Below are 15,741 nucleotides of genomic sequence, written 5' to 3'. Positions count from 1 at the left end.
AAAATGCACAAAAGAGACTGAATGAAAGCTGGTGGAAACCACCTCATGCCTGCTGGAAGTTTTTTTCGTTGCTAACACCCTAGTACATGGCAAATAAGATGGCCACATTACCAGGGAGGTGGTAGCGCTGATTTGCTCCTGAGAAGAGAAAGTAGCCCCCCATCTTTAGAATCCTTTCATTTGACTGGGGTATGGAGGTGGTTTGCTATGGTTTAGCTGTTTTTCAGTCGTGTCCAACTCTTTATAACCCCATTTGGGGTTTTCTTGGCAGGGATACTGGAGAAGTTTGCCATTTCTTTCTCCACCTCACTTTACAGATGAAGAAATTAAGGCAAACAAAGTGAAGTGACTTGCCCAGGGTCACAGAGCTAGTAAGTGTCTGAGGCCAGATTTGAACTGGGGAAGATGAGTCTTCCTGACTCCAAGTACGGCACTCTGCACTATGGTGCCACCTAGCCACCCTGAAGAAATTAGTGATGCTTATTATCCTGGGGAAGCGAAGATTTCTGGGGGGTATGAACGGTGTTCTATAAATATTCAGAGGGTCATCACAGAGAATAGGGATCAGCCTAGTCCTGAAGAACAATGTTGGGAAGGTGCAAAGAGAGAGACACAAAGAGGTCTGACATAAAGAAACCCCCGATCATCAGAGCTGTCCAGAGGAGTGGGCTGCTTAGGAGGGCAGCTGCTTCCCTCAGCGGTGGAAAACTTGAGAAGCAAATAAGAGAGGACAACTTTCTCGTTCTGCTGTTCTAGGGATGCGCCTCTTAATTTGAAATAACAACAGGATGGCTCTAGGAGGTACAAGGAATCCCCCTTCTTTACCCTGACTCTGCTCTGATTGCTCGTGAGCTCTGCAGCACTTCAGAGGCACGGCCTCTCCTCACAGATAACCTTCCAGGATCCATCCCAGCTATCTTCCCTGCTGTCTCCCTCCTACCACCCTGCTTCTCCCACCTGGACCCATCCCCCTCTGCACGAGGCTTCCAGAAACTATGTGCATTCTGAACTGAAGCTCCTGTCCTTGGACCGAGTGTGAATTAGTGCAAATTCCCTTAGCCTGCTATATCTAGCTGTGCCTGCACCAGCCCATGTTTCATATTCCATCTACCCATCTGCCTTGGCCATCTTGACCCCAAGCCTCCACACCTACCACAGAGCCTAGCACCTAGTAAATACTTGTCGATTAACTGCCATCCACTGATGCTGGGCTGTTCTACTCCCCATTCTCCACCCCCCATTCTCCATTCCCACCTCTTGCTCTCAGAATGATAATGGACTGACTGTCCGACATCTCCATTCACCATTCCTCTGACTTCCTGGTCTAACACTCCTTTACCTGGCCAAGATTCATCTCCTATATGTTTTGTCTTTCCCTATTTGAATGCAAGCTGCCTGTGGTTAGGGACTGTTTCACTTTTGTACGTGCCCACAACCTGCAGAACCTAGTGCACAGTAGGTGGTTAATATGTTTTCATTTATTCATTTTACAGTATAGGATGCCCCCCTCCAGCAACTAGTTTTAACTGACGTTCAGCAGGTTGTCACTAAAAGTAAACAAAAGATGAACCAGGGTCTTTCTCTTTCTCTGTCTTCCCTTCTTTCCACAGAAATACAGCATAAACTGAATTTTCAGAATTTAGGAAGTAATTTATCAGTTTTATTTCAAATTATTCTGAAATCCAGGCCATTCACTCATATACTCTTTGCTTGTAAGTCCTCTCTCGCCTTTTTCTTTTCTAACACTAAGAGATCACACAAGCACACATGCTCATATATGAACAAATGCTTTATGTCTTACAAAGCACTTTCCTTGAAACTTCTGTCAAATAGGTAGTGCAGGCAATTCCCAAGCATCAATTTCGCATCTACTACGTACCAGGCACTACGGTCCCTGCTGGGGATGCAAGGACAAAAATGAAACAATTCCTACCCTCAAGGAGCTTACATTCTGTGGGGGGAAAGAATATACAGACACACGTAAGGATGCAGAGTAATATAAGGTTGTTTTAGGGAGCCCCAGGGGGTGAGGAGAGGATACCATAGCTGAGGAGGATCTAGAACAGTCTGATTGAGGAGGTGCATTTCAGATCAGGTTTGAAAGACAGGACTTGCAGCTAGATCTTTTGACTCTAAATCCTGGGTCTTTTCCACTACGTCGCTCGCTTCTTGATTTATTTACCCTGTTCCTACATTAGGTCCATAAGATCCTACGTTGGTTTTTTCAGCATTTTGATGAGTATTTCAATATCATTGGTTTGCCCTGCAAGCCTATGCATTTCTGACTTTAAAACCATGGTTCTGAGAAAGGTGCACAGGCATCACTAGGCTGACTGAGGGGTCTCTGATACCCAGAAAGGTAAGAAGCCCTGCCCTATTTAGGGTGCTTGTCCAGCCTTGTTTGTCTGATTCTAGCTCAAAACCACAGTAGAAACCTTTTTGTCAAAAGGCTGAAACAGAACACCACATACCGTCAGCTGGTGTATTAGAAGGTCCATTAGAAGGTGATCTTGTTGCTAAACAGAACATAAGCACAGTTTTCTGAACAGTTGCTGCAGGTGAGATTGTACACATTGATGGCATTGCTGAGAGACCTAAGAGAAAGAGAACATTTCATTTGATAAAGTTTAAGCAATTATTCTCCCAGCATCTTCACACCCAAAATCATGGTTACAAAACTAAGCCCCCAACGGCCAGTAAGTCTCTCTCTACATACCAATGACCACCCAGCACTCTGTTTGTGCCTCTTATGACTTATGACCACGACACGGGCGTGCCCCTGGCTGCTGTCTTCGAAGGAAAGTCTTTTAAGCTTAACTCACAATGTTAATGGTGGGCTTTCAACATTAAAAGTTGTTTCCATAGTGTTATATCTCCACTTGATGAGAAAGTGCATAATGGTAGGAACTCTTAAGCACCTAGTATAGGGCTCTACATACAGTAAGTGTTTAATAAATATCTTAAGGCTCTCTATATAGAAACATCTGCTGAATTGAACTGAACATCCAGAGTTTCAAAATGTTTAGGTGTGTACAAACAAAAAGGTATTTTCACCCAAAACAGTCAAGTGATCATTTGTACATCAACCAAATGACTGATTGATTACCTATTATTAGCTTAGATTTACCTTGGAAATAGAGAACAGGAACCTTAGCACTTAGGCAGTTAGGAAGCATAATGGATAGGCTTAGAGTTATGATAACCTGAGTTCAAATCCAGCCTCAGACACTTAGTAGCTTAGCTGTATGACCCTGGGTAAGTCACTTAATCTCTGTCTGCCTCAGTTTTCTCAACTGTAAAATAGGGATCATAATAGCACCTATCAGTATTGTTGTGAGTCACTTAACTTCTGTCTGCTTCAGTGTCCTCAACTGTAAAATGGGGATAATAATAGAACCAGGAGTGTTGCGAAGATCAAATGAGATTCTACTTGTGAAGCACTGAGCACAGTGCCTGGCACACAGCTACTATTGTTGTTGCTGAGCCTTCATTTTCTTAGATGTGCATTATATTTATTTATTTCTAAATGCATTATTCATTTATTTTTAGTTTTCAATATTCACTTCCCAAGATTTTACGTTCCAAATTTTTTCCCCATCTCCCCTGCTCACCCCAAGATGGCATGTAAATTGATATAGGCTCTACACATACATTTATATTGAACCTATTTTCATATTAGTCATGTTGTAAAGAAGAATTAGAATCAATGGCAGAAACCATGAGAAAGAAGACACAAACAAACAAACAAAAAGAGCAAATAACATGCTTCCATCTGCATTCAGACTCCATAGTTCTTTTTCTGAATGCGGGCAGCATTTTCCATCATGAGTCTTTTGGAATTGTCTTAGATTCCTGCATTGCTAAGAAGACATAAGTCTATCAAAGTTAGTCATCGCACAATGTAGCTGTTACTGTGTACAATATTTTCTTGGTTCTGCTCACTTCACTCAGCATCAGTTCACATAAGTCTTTCCAGGTTTTTCTGAAGTCTGCCTATTTATCATTTCTTATAGAATAATATTATTCCATTACATTCATGTACCATAACTTGTTCCGCCATTGTCCAACTGATGGACATCCTCTCAATTTCCAATTCTTTGCCACTATAAAAAGAGCTGCTATAAATATTTTTGTACATATGGGTCCTTTTCCTGTTTTTATGACCTCTTTGGGATACAGACTTAGAAGTGGTATTGCTGGGTCACTGGGTATACATAGTTTTATAGCCTGATCCTTCATTTTTAAAGAGGACTAACAACATTACAGGGTGTTGTCCTGACTTGTGTATGAACCAGATTTAAGTGAGGCAGAGCTATACAGTCATCAGCCTTGCTCTCTTCAGTGTCATCCAAGTCCAGTGGCAGGACAAAACTCAGGACGACTGGTGATGGCCCAGGATGCAGTGGACGACCTTGGTGTCTTTGATGTCTGACCATGCCCTAAACACTCCACAGCACCCGCTTCAGCAGCCTTCATAGCCATTGGAACAAATTGTTCTCATCTGCCCATTCCTCTGGGAAGTCTTCACATGCTTGGGGTAGATGCCCTGCTAACACCTACAGGTCTGAGGCCTGTTAGTTACCCTCAACCTGGTTTAACCTACCTGCTGAGGCAGTTTACCAGGCTGTGGCTGATGCTGGTCTTGCTACAGCTTCTTGGAGCCACAAGTGAGAGTTGGGTGAAAGGTAGATACACCCAAGGTGGACAAGCAGCCCTGAAAAGGGCTCAGCAAGCTCTCACACCCAAAGTGCTAGTCCTCCCTGAATACCTGATATACCCACATCACACATCAGGCACTTAGTAAACACTTATGTCCTCTCTGCTTCCCTTCCCCTATTTGTCCATTCCTGGCCTTCTAAGTCTGGCATTTAGATAGAAGGTAGAATAGGCAGAAGGGAGATGTAAGAATCAAACTGAAAGTATGTGGTGATGTGAAAAAAAAAGGGATGATGCGGAGAGCTTGGACAAGGTTTTTTGATTATTTTCTTTCCTATAAATATGGCTCAAGTTCACACATACACAGACCCCAAAGTCATGCTTCTTGATAAGAGCAGTGCCCTTGTTTGCATCTTTAAGGTCTAACTTAGAGAAAACCTTAACATCAATTTTTTCACATGTACAGTTAGGGAACTAGACCAAACAAGCTCCAAGATACCTGATGACCTTGGAGTAACTTAAGGCTCGACTCCTGATCTTCTAGGACTTGAGACTGACCAGTGCCAGGAGCCAAGCCAAGAAGAAAGCTGCAACAGACACCTATCACTTAGATCCACCAAGTAAATGGGGAGAAGCTAGCCCTCGCCTGTCCGGTAGAACCTGAATTCTACCTGCAGGACACACACTAAGTGTTCCTGCAAGGATGAAGACACTGCAGCTGAAGGAAATCAGTGGAAAGGGCCTGAATGAGAGAGCCACTGAGTGGATGTGGTCCTGGGCACTGCCTCCCGCTGGCAGAGTGCTTCCCACCCACCTCTCAGTCACTTCAGTTCCCTTCTCCATGGAATATGGGAGTGGATCGTGATCATTGTTCAGGTTACCTTCAGGTCTAACTTTCTGTGAAACTATATCTTGTCCTGGAGGCTCAAGGCCCACCCTGATAAATTCAGGTCCCTCAAAGAGCCTTGTTTACGGGGTGTGGAGTCACTGCCGAAGAAAGAGAATCACAAGAGACAGAGGAGCAGCAGCGGTTTTCAGGGTCCTATCAAAGCAGAACATTTTTTGAGAGCTTGCTCTGGTGCTACAAAGACTCCGGTTCACGATAATTAAATTGACCTTCCTTGATTCCTGCCTATCCAGTTTATCTTCTAGGTCTTAAGTAAGCCCTGATTTTAGCCCATGTGACCAAGCCTCCGATTACCTGCCTCCACGTCCAGAAACCTTTTCGCTTGTTGATTTGTTAAATGCTAACCCATCAGATGCGAAGTGCTGAGTGCTGAGGACACTCGGACTGAAATCAAACAGTCCTTGTCCTCAAGGAGCTTCCACTCTACCAGGCTCACTGCAGCCCCTCCTCAGGACAGAACAAAGCCAGGAGCAGCCAAGACATATTGTGATTTCCTACTACTATAACTTAGAGACAGCAATGCACAGAACCTCTCAAAAAGCCCCTTCTAAGGAAGCAGCATCTCAGATGATGGATTTAGAGCAGGAAGGAATGAGTCTTCAAGGTCATCTAGTATAGCCCACTCATTTTGTAGTTAAGGAAACTGAGGTCACAAAAGTAATAAGTGGCAGAGAGAACCTGAACCCAGATCCTCCTGCCTCCCTCCATGGTACCCCACAATGCTACACACTCTCTGGATAAAGAAATACAAACATTTTAGCTCTCGATGGGCAGGACGAAGGAAGAAAGTCTGTAATGAGCCCTAGCACTGGAACTGAACACGAAATCGGAATTACCCTAATTTTTAGTTCTTGGCTGTTTTGCCCCAAGCATCACCAAAAGAATTTACACAAGAGAATAAAATGTGCATTCACTGGAACTCATTCGGCCAATCAACTTGATCTGTTTTCCAGGAAATTTCTCCAGCTTTTCACCCGGGGAGTGGGATACTGGAAACCCACTAAATTCTACTGCTAACTGCTATGAGGAATGGCTTGTCATTTGAGAGGCGGCAGCAGCACGGCGGAGGGAACAAGTCCTAGATCTGGAGTCGAGAGACCTAGGCCAGCCTGCCTGCCCTGCTGCTCACTAGCTATGGAAGCCTGAGCAAGTGACGTACCATGGGGCTAACGGCACTTGCATAACCCACTTCACAGTATTATCTGGGGGAAGGAACCATGTTTAAACTCACAGGCTACAGAAATGCATCTTTAATCTTACAATAGTCTGGGTACTTGAGACATATTTTAGCCAGAGAGAAAAGCAATCTAGCATGGTGAAAAGACTGGTAGGTGATGAGATGAATCAGGAGAACTGGAGCCTAGAGGGGGCTCTCCTATGGTCACAGTGAAAACTGGGGCAAACCGTTTCATTTTCTCTGAGCTTTGGTTTCTCAGCTGTGAAATCACAGAGTTGGATTAAGGACTCTCGAAGCGTTCTTTCAGAATTGACAGTCTATGAATACAGGAGGAAATGCTCAGTGTAGCAAACCTTATTTTATATAGTAATCATGTTCCTCAAGGGTTCAATTTTTTAAAAAATGGATTTTAAATTCAGTAGGAAATCTAGTATGTAGAGGCATAGACTGAAAACATTTTTAAAAAGTGAAGACTCCTTTTTTTGAAGACAGTAAATAATTATCCTCTGATCTGTTTGGGGGGTTTTGAGTATGGTACAGTGGCTTTACTTAAAGTCAGGGCACGCCTGCACTCAAAAATGACTGTTTTAAATCAGTTTATGATCTCTTAAGCAGAAAACTTCTCATCTGCTTTTAGCTGTGAAATGTACCTTGACACTGTCTTGTACCTACAAACCTGTCATAAGGAAACAAACTTGTGATGGTTATTTTTCTCATGAGAAATGAAGTGGGGTGGGGAAGGGGAGGAAGGAGGGAAACAGTGACCTCAATGTCAGGAGAAACTTGGCCACTGAGAGAAACCTGTTCAAGAGACCACCTGTACTTAAAGACCACCTGTCAGAAAGCTCACTTTTGTGTGGAACCAGCCCTGGGTGGTCTTCCTAAGCAGGTTTCACTGTAATTTGAGACTAGGGTGACTGGAAGCCTTCGCAGGGTCAAACAGAAGGCAAGGCCCCGCACCCAGGTAGAGAGTGGCTCCTTCAGGGAAGGGGCTAAATGGCTCTCAGGGACAAACTCTCAATACTATGGTTGGTTGGGCGGGGGCTAAACGGTACTTCTGCTTGCTGAGGGGACACTGAAAGCTTAGGTTATTACTGAGAGGGCTTCTGCTGAAAACTTGATCCCAGAAAACCCCCAAAGGAGGCTGGGCAAATTCCAAAGACTGTCTGCAGAAATGAGACTCACATCTTATGGCACTTAGCTTTTTACCATGTGCTCATTAAATGGAGCCCAAAAGAGTGAAGTAAGGGAGGCAGCAGGCATTTACAGAGCCTGTCCTAGGGACCAAGCACCATGGCCCCATCCTCATGCCTGGCAGGGGACAGTCAAGATTCCCTGCCCCCTCAGGCAAATCCAAACACCAAATTTCCTCTGACACCAATATTAATGATACCATAACAAATCTGAGTAAAGGGGCTGACATCTGACTCCACGAAATATATTGTTCACTGTAGATAATCTCTGAAAACTCTTTCTTCAACATGTAACCAATTTACAAGTTTTACATAGAACTTAAAAGAGTAAAGAAGGCTTGCTACGGAATTTGCAATGATGTATGTTTGCCCAAATTCTCTGCACACTGTTCTGGGCCTAACTCTTTCTGACCTTGGTGATCAGTGTAAGCTTGAAAGTCAACTTTAATTTTGCAAACAAAGCAGACCCTCTTTTTGAAGAGTTGATGCCCTTTGTCATTTTACAGAATTCTTTTCCAAACAGAGACTTCCTTTCCTCCAACCCAGAAAACTTTCCCTTGTCGCAAAGATCCAAAAAGAAAAAGAAGGACAAAGAGGACAGTTCCCCTCAGCTGGTCGGTCAGCACCTGCACTTCACAGGCTGTCTCTCCCCCCACCCCACCTTCACCCCTTTTTGGAACAGAGGGAGGAGGCACATTTCAACTCTTTCCCCAGTCATTATAATGACACAGGAGAAGGTCTTTGTCCTGGCAATTAGGAACAACTAAAATCAATATGAAAACCTAAAATGTATTTGAAAATGTTAAGGTAAATATGCAGAAGGAGACAATTATTTTGGAACATTGATGAATGAATTATGATTAGATCTCTTGGTGTAGGCAGAGGGGCTAAGATGATACCTATGTAATATCTAATTTTTATATTCTATACTTCAACTTATAGTATCATATTTTAGGTTATATTGTATATAGTCATATTATTACTCACGATCTGAACCAAAGTACATCTGAATATGGGTAAGAAAAACTTATGTGACAGTGGAGTTCTATTGTGGCGCTTTATAACAGCCATGTGTTTGGGGTTTTCCACATATCACAATTCAAAGAATTACAGGATCACAGGGCTCAGAAGAAACCCAAGGGTGAGGAAGACCGATGGAAAAAAAAAAAGGTAATGTTATTCTCATAGTACAAAACACACTAGACAAAGCAGCCAGGTCAAACTGCTTCACTTGTAATCTACACACACACACACACACACAAAGGAACGTATAAAGTCTTTAATCTTGGAAATATAAATCCTGTTCTTTAAACAAAATGAATAATAAACTATGGCTGAAATTATTTCACAGATCATCCCTACTAAAGATAAAATTTAAACTAAAGGATTTTACTGGGACATTTATTTAAAAACCATCCATAACAAGAAGGGGTTCACAGGCAAAGACGAGGAAGAGAAACTAATTTGGTTTGTGTTTGTAAAGTTACTGTGCTAAAGTCAGTTTAGAACAAAGTCTCACTATAGCTCTGTCCACTGATCTCACATTAACCAAATATAACTGCTATCATCAGGTCAAATACGAACATGCTTTTACATCATAGTCTATGGTTATAATAGTGTCGTGTGAGGTTGAAACCACCCAACCCCATTTTTGTTCTTAAGTGATACCTTAAGTGAGAACACATTGAATTTAAAAGACCTTAGATGATATGCGAAATTTAAAAAATCTTTGAAAGACATTGTCTGATGTGAAATGGGCCAGACAAGAAGCTCATTCCAATAGGCAGGGAACACTAGGCCATGTTCTCACACCATCATGAAGAGTCACATCAGGCTGAGGAGGACCAGAAGCCAGGGACCTCTGAGGAGGACCCACCTGGGGGAGGGGTGGAGGATGGACTTTGGATTTAGCCTACATCAGGGCTCAGATGCCCCTCTGCCCCCATCAAAGGAGGAACCTGTGGGCTTTGAAGGAGGAGTGTGGATTTCTCCTTTCTCTTCCCCTCAGGGTCCGAGCTGCATTCCAGGGTCAGTTGCATCAAGAGCCAAGGAGTGATGGATACAGATTCGTGAGCTTAAGGAGATGTCCTGGAGCCCCCCATGAGGAGGAGAAAGCAGGAGCTGTGAACGACCCTATGCCTCTGCCACCCACACTCTCCAAGGTGAGCCCGCCTTCCTTGGACTCTGAACGTTTTGCACCACCTGTTCTTGCAGACAACCTTTTCTAAAAGCCACTCAAGACTGCCTCGCTAAGTTGATTCTCCACCGAGAATCTTGTAAGGGCTTCAGCCAATGGCATTGGAGAATCCCCCACCCCACGCCCTCTGGGATGCCCCCTAGAACAGTGAAGAGGGAGAGACAGCCAAACTCTGAGGCCGTGAACTCATCTGTGAGAGTGCGACTTGGAACAGGGATCCTCAGAGCTTATATAGGCTATGACAGCAAAACTAAAATCAGTTTTAAAATTCCATTTTCCCTAGCCTCCATAATGATTTTTTAGGTTACATGTATGTAGACATTTTTATCTACACGAGTTGATTCTGATATTTTCATGTAATTGGTTACAGCTCTTTATGACTACACACAATGGGTTCCATATGTTCAGAGATTCATTTTAGTTGTGAAAGAGCAGTTTTTAAATGCCAACAAAAGTAAGCAAAAACTGGTCTTTCTGTGTTTTCCTCAAATTAACTTTCTTTCAAAGAATGTGAAAACAATGTATTTGAAACGTGAAATATAGAAACTTGTGTCAAGTTAATTTTTAATCATCTTGGCCAAGGATTTTTGAAAACTAAGAAGAGAAACTCATTAACAAAAATAGTTCTAGGATTAGAAAGTCTTTAAATGTGGGTTTGTTTTTTTCCCCAAATTGGAAGCATTAGCACCAAAGAAGGCCCCAGGTGGTTTGGGGTGTTAAATGGCAGATTAAAGTCGGCCAAAATCATTACTCTAATCTTATTAGAGGAACAGTAGCTGTCACAGTAACAATTTATTTACAAACCTTCTGGGATAACTGCAAGATGCTTTAATATACCAATCAGAGGAGTGGATCTATTAAACACTACAGCTAATTAATTCATAAAACTGCTGTCCCCAGGATCTCTAACAGGAAAGCCGTCCAGCTGCAAACTCCATGCTGTTTTTACTATATTAACACTTTACTTTGCTAGCTATGTAAAACGGCATAGGAAGTCACATTAAATAATAGTCAGCAACAGAAAATGGCATAATGTATTTAAATAATATAATATCTACTTTTGATATAAGCTTGTGACCTAAAGTACCGTGAATCCAGTTACAAATGTACTCTAGATTGTATCAATTTTAGCTCCGAACGGCATTTTTTCCTCAAATGAAACCAGAACCCGCACACACAAGATGTTTTTAAGAGTGTCATGGAAAGTCACATAGGAACATGACTTATCTTTGGACTTCATGTTCACATTTGTTATGAAGAATTTGTACCATTACAGCCCATCCTTACAAACAGAGCAGGCTTGCTTTAGGTTCACCAATGCCACTTCTGATAGATCAGTGCCTTGCACATGTTTTGGGCTCCCGGCCTGTGTCTACCAGGCAAAGACCCCAGGGAGCTCCTTTCTTTGCCTACTCTCATTTGCCATTCCACAAAATACAAGAGACAAAACCTGCTTAATTAGAATCCTGAGATTAATGATTTAAATGAGATAACAGTGAGAGGGACAGATAATTTTAAAAATCAAATACCACAAGTAAATCATTAATTTGTCAGGAACAGAAGTATAATCATTGGCATTTTCATCATTGTTCATGGAATCTCACAGACCCACACTTCAATACCCAGCGCACTGGGACTCTTCTCATTTATTCAATATTCCACGAACATTTATAAAGGAACTACTATGTGACACCTGAAAGGCTGGTTAACTCAGTCCCATCCAGGGACAACCAGGACTGCTAGGTGGTATAGTGGATAGAGTGCTAGGGCCTGCAGTCAGGAAAACTCCTCTTCCTGAGTTCAAATCTGGCCTCAGACACTAACTAGCAGTGTGACCCTGGGAAAGTCACTTCACCCTGTTTGCCTCAGTTTCCTCATCTGTAAAATGAGCTAGAGAAGGAAATGGCAAACCACTCCAATATCTCTGCCAAGAAAACCCCAAACGAGGTCACGAAGTGTCAGATACGACTGAAACTGAACAACAAAAGAACATACAAAGCCCTCTACTTAGTGCTGGGGATACAAAGAGATACAGCATAGGTCCTGCTCTCAAGGAATTTACAAACTAAAACCTGACACAAAGTGATACATGCACAAATAATAAGGACAGGAGGGATGAGAGATAAAGAAAAGGGAAAAGCTATATATGTAAGGAACTCTACCTGATCAGACCGCATGAGGAATTGTTCGTTTCATAGTGCCACATTTTAGGATGGAAACTGATAGACTGACTGGAAGGAAGCAGTCAGAATGGAGAGGGGAGCTAAAGATCATGACATTCAAGAGTCATCTGAAGGAACTGTGAGCAGGAAACGATTGTTGTGCTTCTCACATAGAATCAGGCAAGAGGTTGCACTAAGTCGGAAGAGGTACAGAGGCAGTGGTAATCATTTAACTGCAACCATCTCCCACGCAACATTGCTTACCGTACGTGGAGATCCAGGCACAGTGCCAGGAGTGTATGAGGAAAGAGATTAATATTGTCTTTGGGAGCTAGGAGGAAGATCAGGGAAGGCTGCGCAGAGTTGATGACACCTGAGTAGGGATCTGAAGGCGACTGTGTGTGTGTCAGGAGAGGATTTTAACAGACAAAGATCAGGGGTGGGAAGAGGACAGTCAAAGGCACAGAGATAGGAGAGGGCCGTAGCAGAATGGGGCTGAATGCCTGTGATAGTACCATATGATAACTCACAACTCCTAGTTCCATGTCCTTTAAAGTTTCACAAAGCAATTTCCTTACAACAATCTGATTAGATACAAGATCTAAGTATTATCATCACACTATCTTACAAATGAGAAACTGAGGCTCACAGAGATTAAGTGACTTGCCGAGGGTCATGTGGCTCTCACATGACAGAGCTGGGTTTCAAATACAAATCTCTAGACTCCAAACCTGAGAACTCTTTCCATTATACTTTGTATTATAATAATATCTTTTTTGGTATGAGGTCTCTTTTTTATTGTCAAAAATTTTCTTAGACTGCCATCTACAAGAAGAATCTTTTGACTGAAAAATACATGCCAAAAAGCTACTATGAATCGAATTATAATTTTAAATGAATTTGCATTATGATAACTCATCCATGCCTGTTTATCCTATGAAGCTCACCTTGTCCTGCCCATAATGAAAATGGGAAAGTGGGCTTTTACTTACACTTACTAGCCATTGCCTTGGAGCACAGAACTGGTCCTCCAAGGAGAAGTTCTTGAAGTCATTAAGTGACCACAGAAGCTTGGGTGAGCGTGCTGGGTGGGGAGCCTGGGAATTTTCCCATTAGAATCGCCACACCTGCTGCTCTGGGTGCCCGGGCAGTGGCTAAGTTGTAGCTAAGCTGAGGGGTCAAAGGCTGGCTCAGGATGGGTGGGATTTGGTAGCTTGCATAGCAACTGGAAGGTAAGGAGTGGGGAATGAGGATAGGTGCGGCTGTGTCACAGACATGCCTTATAACTGGCTGATGTGGGGATGATGGGATGTAGCCCGTTTCTCACCCTCTGGTTGGCTGATTATCTACCCCTCTGAAGTATAACTTTTGTCTCTTTGTAGTCAAGGTCACAGATCCCCTGGGGTCAGGCCACTTTGGAGCCCACTCCCCTAGAATATCTAGCCACAATGGTCACACAGCCTCTATTAAGACACAGGGGAAAGAGCACTGTTTGTCTACCAGAGGGTCTGGGTTTGACTCTTGGCTCTTCCTAGGCAAATTCCCTAAGCTCCCTGGATCTCAGTTTCGTCATATATAAAATGAAGGAGTTTGAACACATGACTAAGATCCCTTTTAGCTCTAAATTTATAATCCTATGATTACATTGCGGAATAACTCTGAAGACTGGGAAGATGTATTTCTATTGAGCCCAAATGCCTGTTCCAATTTCTGGTCACTGTTCATAATTCTGTCCTCTGAAGTCAAAGAGTCTACTCTTTCTTACACATGACTACCTTCTAATCTTAGCAGAAAAGTGTCTACCCTGACATCTTTTCCAAGTTAAACATTCACTATAAAATGAACAACTCCACATGGGGTCTAACCAAGTAGAGTACAGTTGGGAACATCACTTTCCTAATTCTGAATGCTATGACTCTGAATGCAGCTTAAGATTTCATAGCTTTTTTGGCTACCGTGCCATACTAAGGACTCAATGAGCTTGGAATCCACCAAGACTCCTACATACTTTTCACATGAACTGTTATTACCACACCAGACCACTCCTTTCCCGTATCTGTATAACGGATGCCTAGGAATCATCAGTAGGACCTTATCACATTTCTCTTGGATTTGGCCCACCATTCCAGCCCACTGTCATCCAATACATCCGCTATCCCTCCAACTTTTTGCTTCTGAAAATCTGATAAAACTTGCCAACCATTCCTTTATCAAAATCATTAGTCAAAAAGGTGGGCAACACCGGAAGAGTAACAGATCTCTAGGATGCTCCATTACAGATCATCCTTAAAATCAGCAGAAACTCCCTAATGACACTAATATTTGTGTTCACGCGCAACGAGGCGGCACAATGGATAGAGCACCGGAGATGGAATCAGGCTGGATGAGTCAAAAGCCAGAATTAAGGCTGCCCGGAGAAATATCAACAATCTCAGATATACAGACCACTCTGACAGCAGAAAGTGAAGAGAAATTAAGAAGCTTCTCGATGAAGCAGAAAGAGCAGCATGGAAAAGCTGAATTGAAGCTTAATATAAAAAAAACCCAAGATCCTGGCAACTGGTTCCATCACTTCCTGGTAAATAAAGGTAGAAGAAATAGAAGCAGTGTCAGATTTTATATTCTTGGGCTCAAAGATCACTGTAGATGGCAACTGCAGACATAAAATTAAAAGATGCTTGCTCCTTGAAAAAAAAGCTATGGCAAATTTGAACAGCATACTAAAAAGCAGAGACATCACCTTGCTGACAACAATCAATATAATCAAAGCTACGGTTTTTCCAGCATTAATGTATGGCTGTGAAAGTCAGACTATGAGGAAGGCTGAGCACCACAGAATTGACAGTTTTAGACGTGTGGTGCTGGAGAAGACTTTTAAGGGTCCCTCACACAGCAAAGAGGTCAAATTGATTAATACTTCAAGAAATTAATTGAGGCTTTTCACTGGAAGGTCAAATACTGAAGCTGAAGTTTAAATAATTTGGCCACATGATGAGAAGACAGGACTCATTGGAAAAGATTCTGACGTTGGGAAAGATTGAAGACAAGAGGAAAAGGGGACAGCAGAGGATGAGATGGACAGATAGTATAATGGAAACAATGACAGACAGACTTGGAGAAACAGTGAAGGAAAAGAAGAACCTGGGGTGCTCTGGTCCGTGGAGTCACGAAGAGTAGGACATGACTGAACATCAATTTGTGTTCAGTGACTTAACTGGTTTAAAATCCATCTAACTGCACTACCATCTTGACCACCGGGACACAACGAGCTATAAAATTCAAAGTGCTGACGACAACACGTACACCACGTGTGCGATCTTCCCGTGATCTGCTGGTCCCATAACCCGACCGAAACAGGAGACGAGGTTAGTCTGGCAGTTGTTCTTGGCGAGGTCATTTTGACTCTGAGTTAACACCACTTCCTCTTCTAAATGGCTAGCAAACCAAAC

General features: G+C 42.7%; 1 protein-coding gene across 1 annotated transcript in view; it reads right to left on the bottom strand.

Annotated features, from left to right (window-relative positions):
• Nucleotides 1-15,741, bottom strand: part of SCAPER (S-phase cyclin A associated protein in the ER) — a 415,034-nt gene that overhangs the window by 107,924 nt on the left and 291,369 nt on the right. The window contains 2 exon segments of the mRNA XM_020976028.2: nucleotides 2,472-2,500; nucleotides 2,503-2,594. Of these exon segments, the coding sequence (XP_020831687.2) occupies nucleotides 2,472-2,500; nucleotides 2,503-2,594 (121 nt within the window).

The sequence above is a fragment of the Phascolarctos cinereus genome, unplaced genomic scaffold (assembly GCF_003287225.1).
Source record: "Phascolarctos cinereus isolate Bilbo 61053 unplaced genomic scaffold, phaCin_HiC Scaffold_3;HRSCAF=262, whole genome shotgun sequence".
NCBI classification, from domain to species: domain Eukaryota; kingdom Metazoa; phylum Chordata; class Mammalia; order Diprotodontia; family Phascolarctidae; genus Phascolarctos; species Phascolarctos cinereus.
The sequence above is the reverse complement of the archived record's forward strand: the minus strand, read 5'-3'. Positions and strand labels throughout refer to the sequence as shown.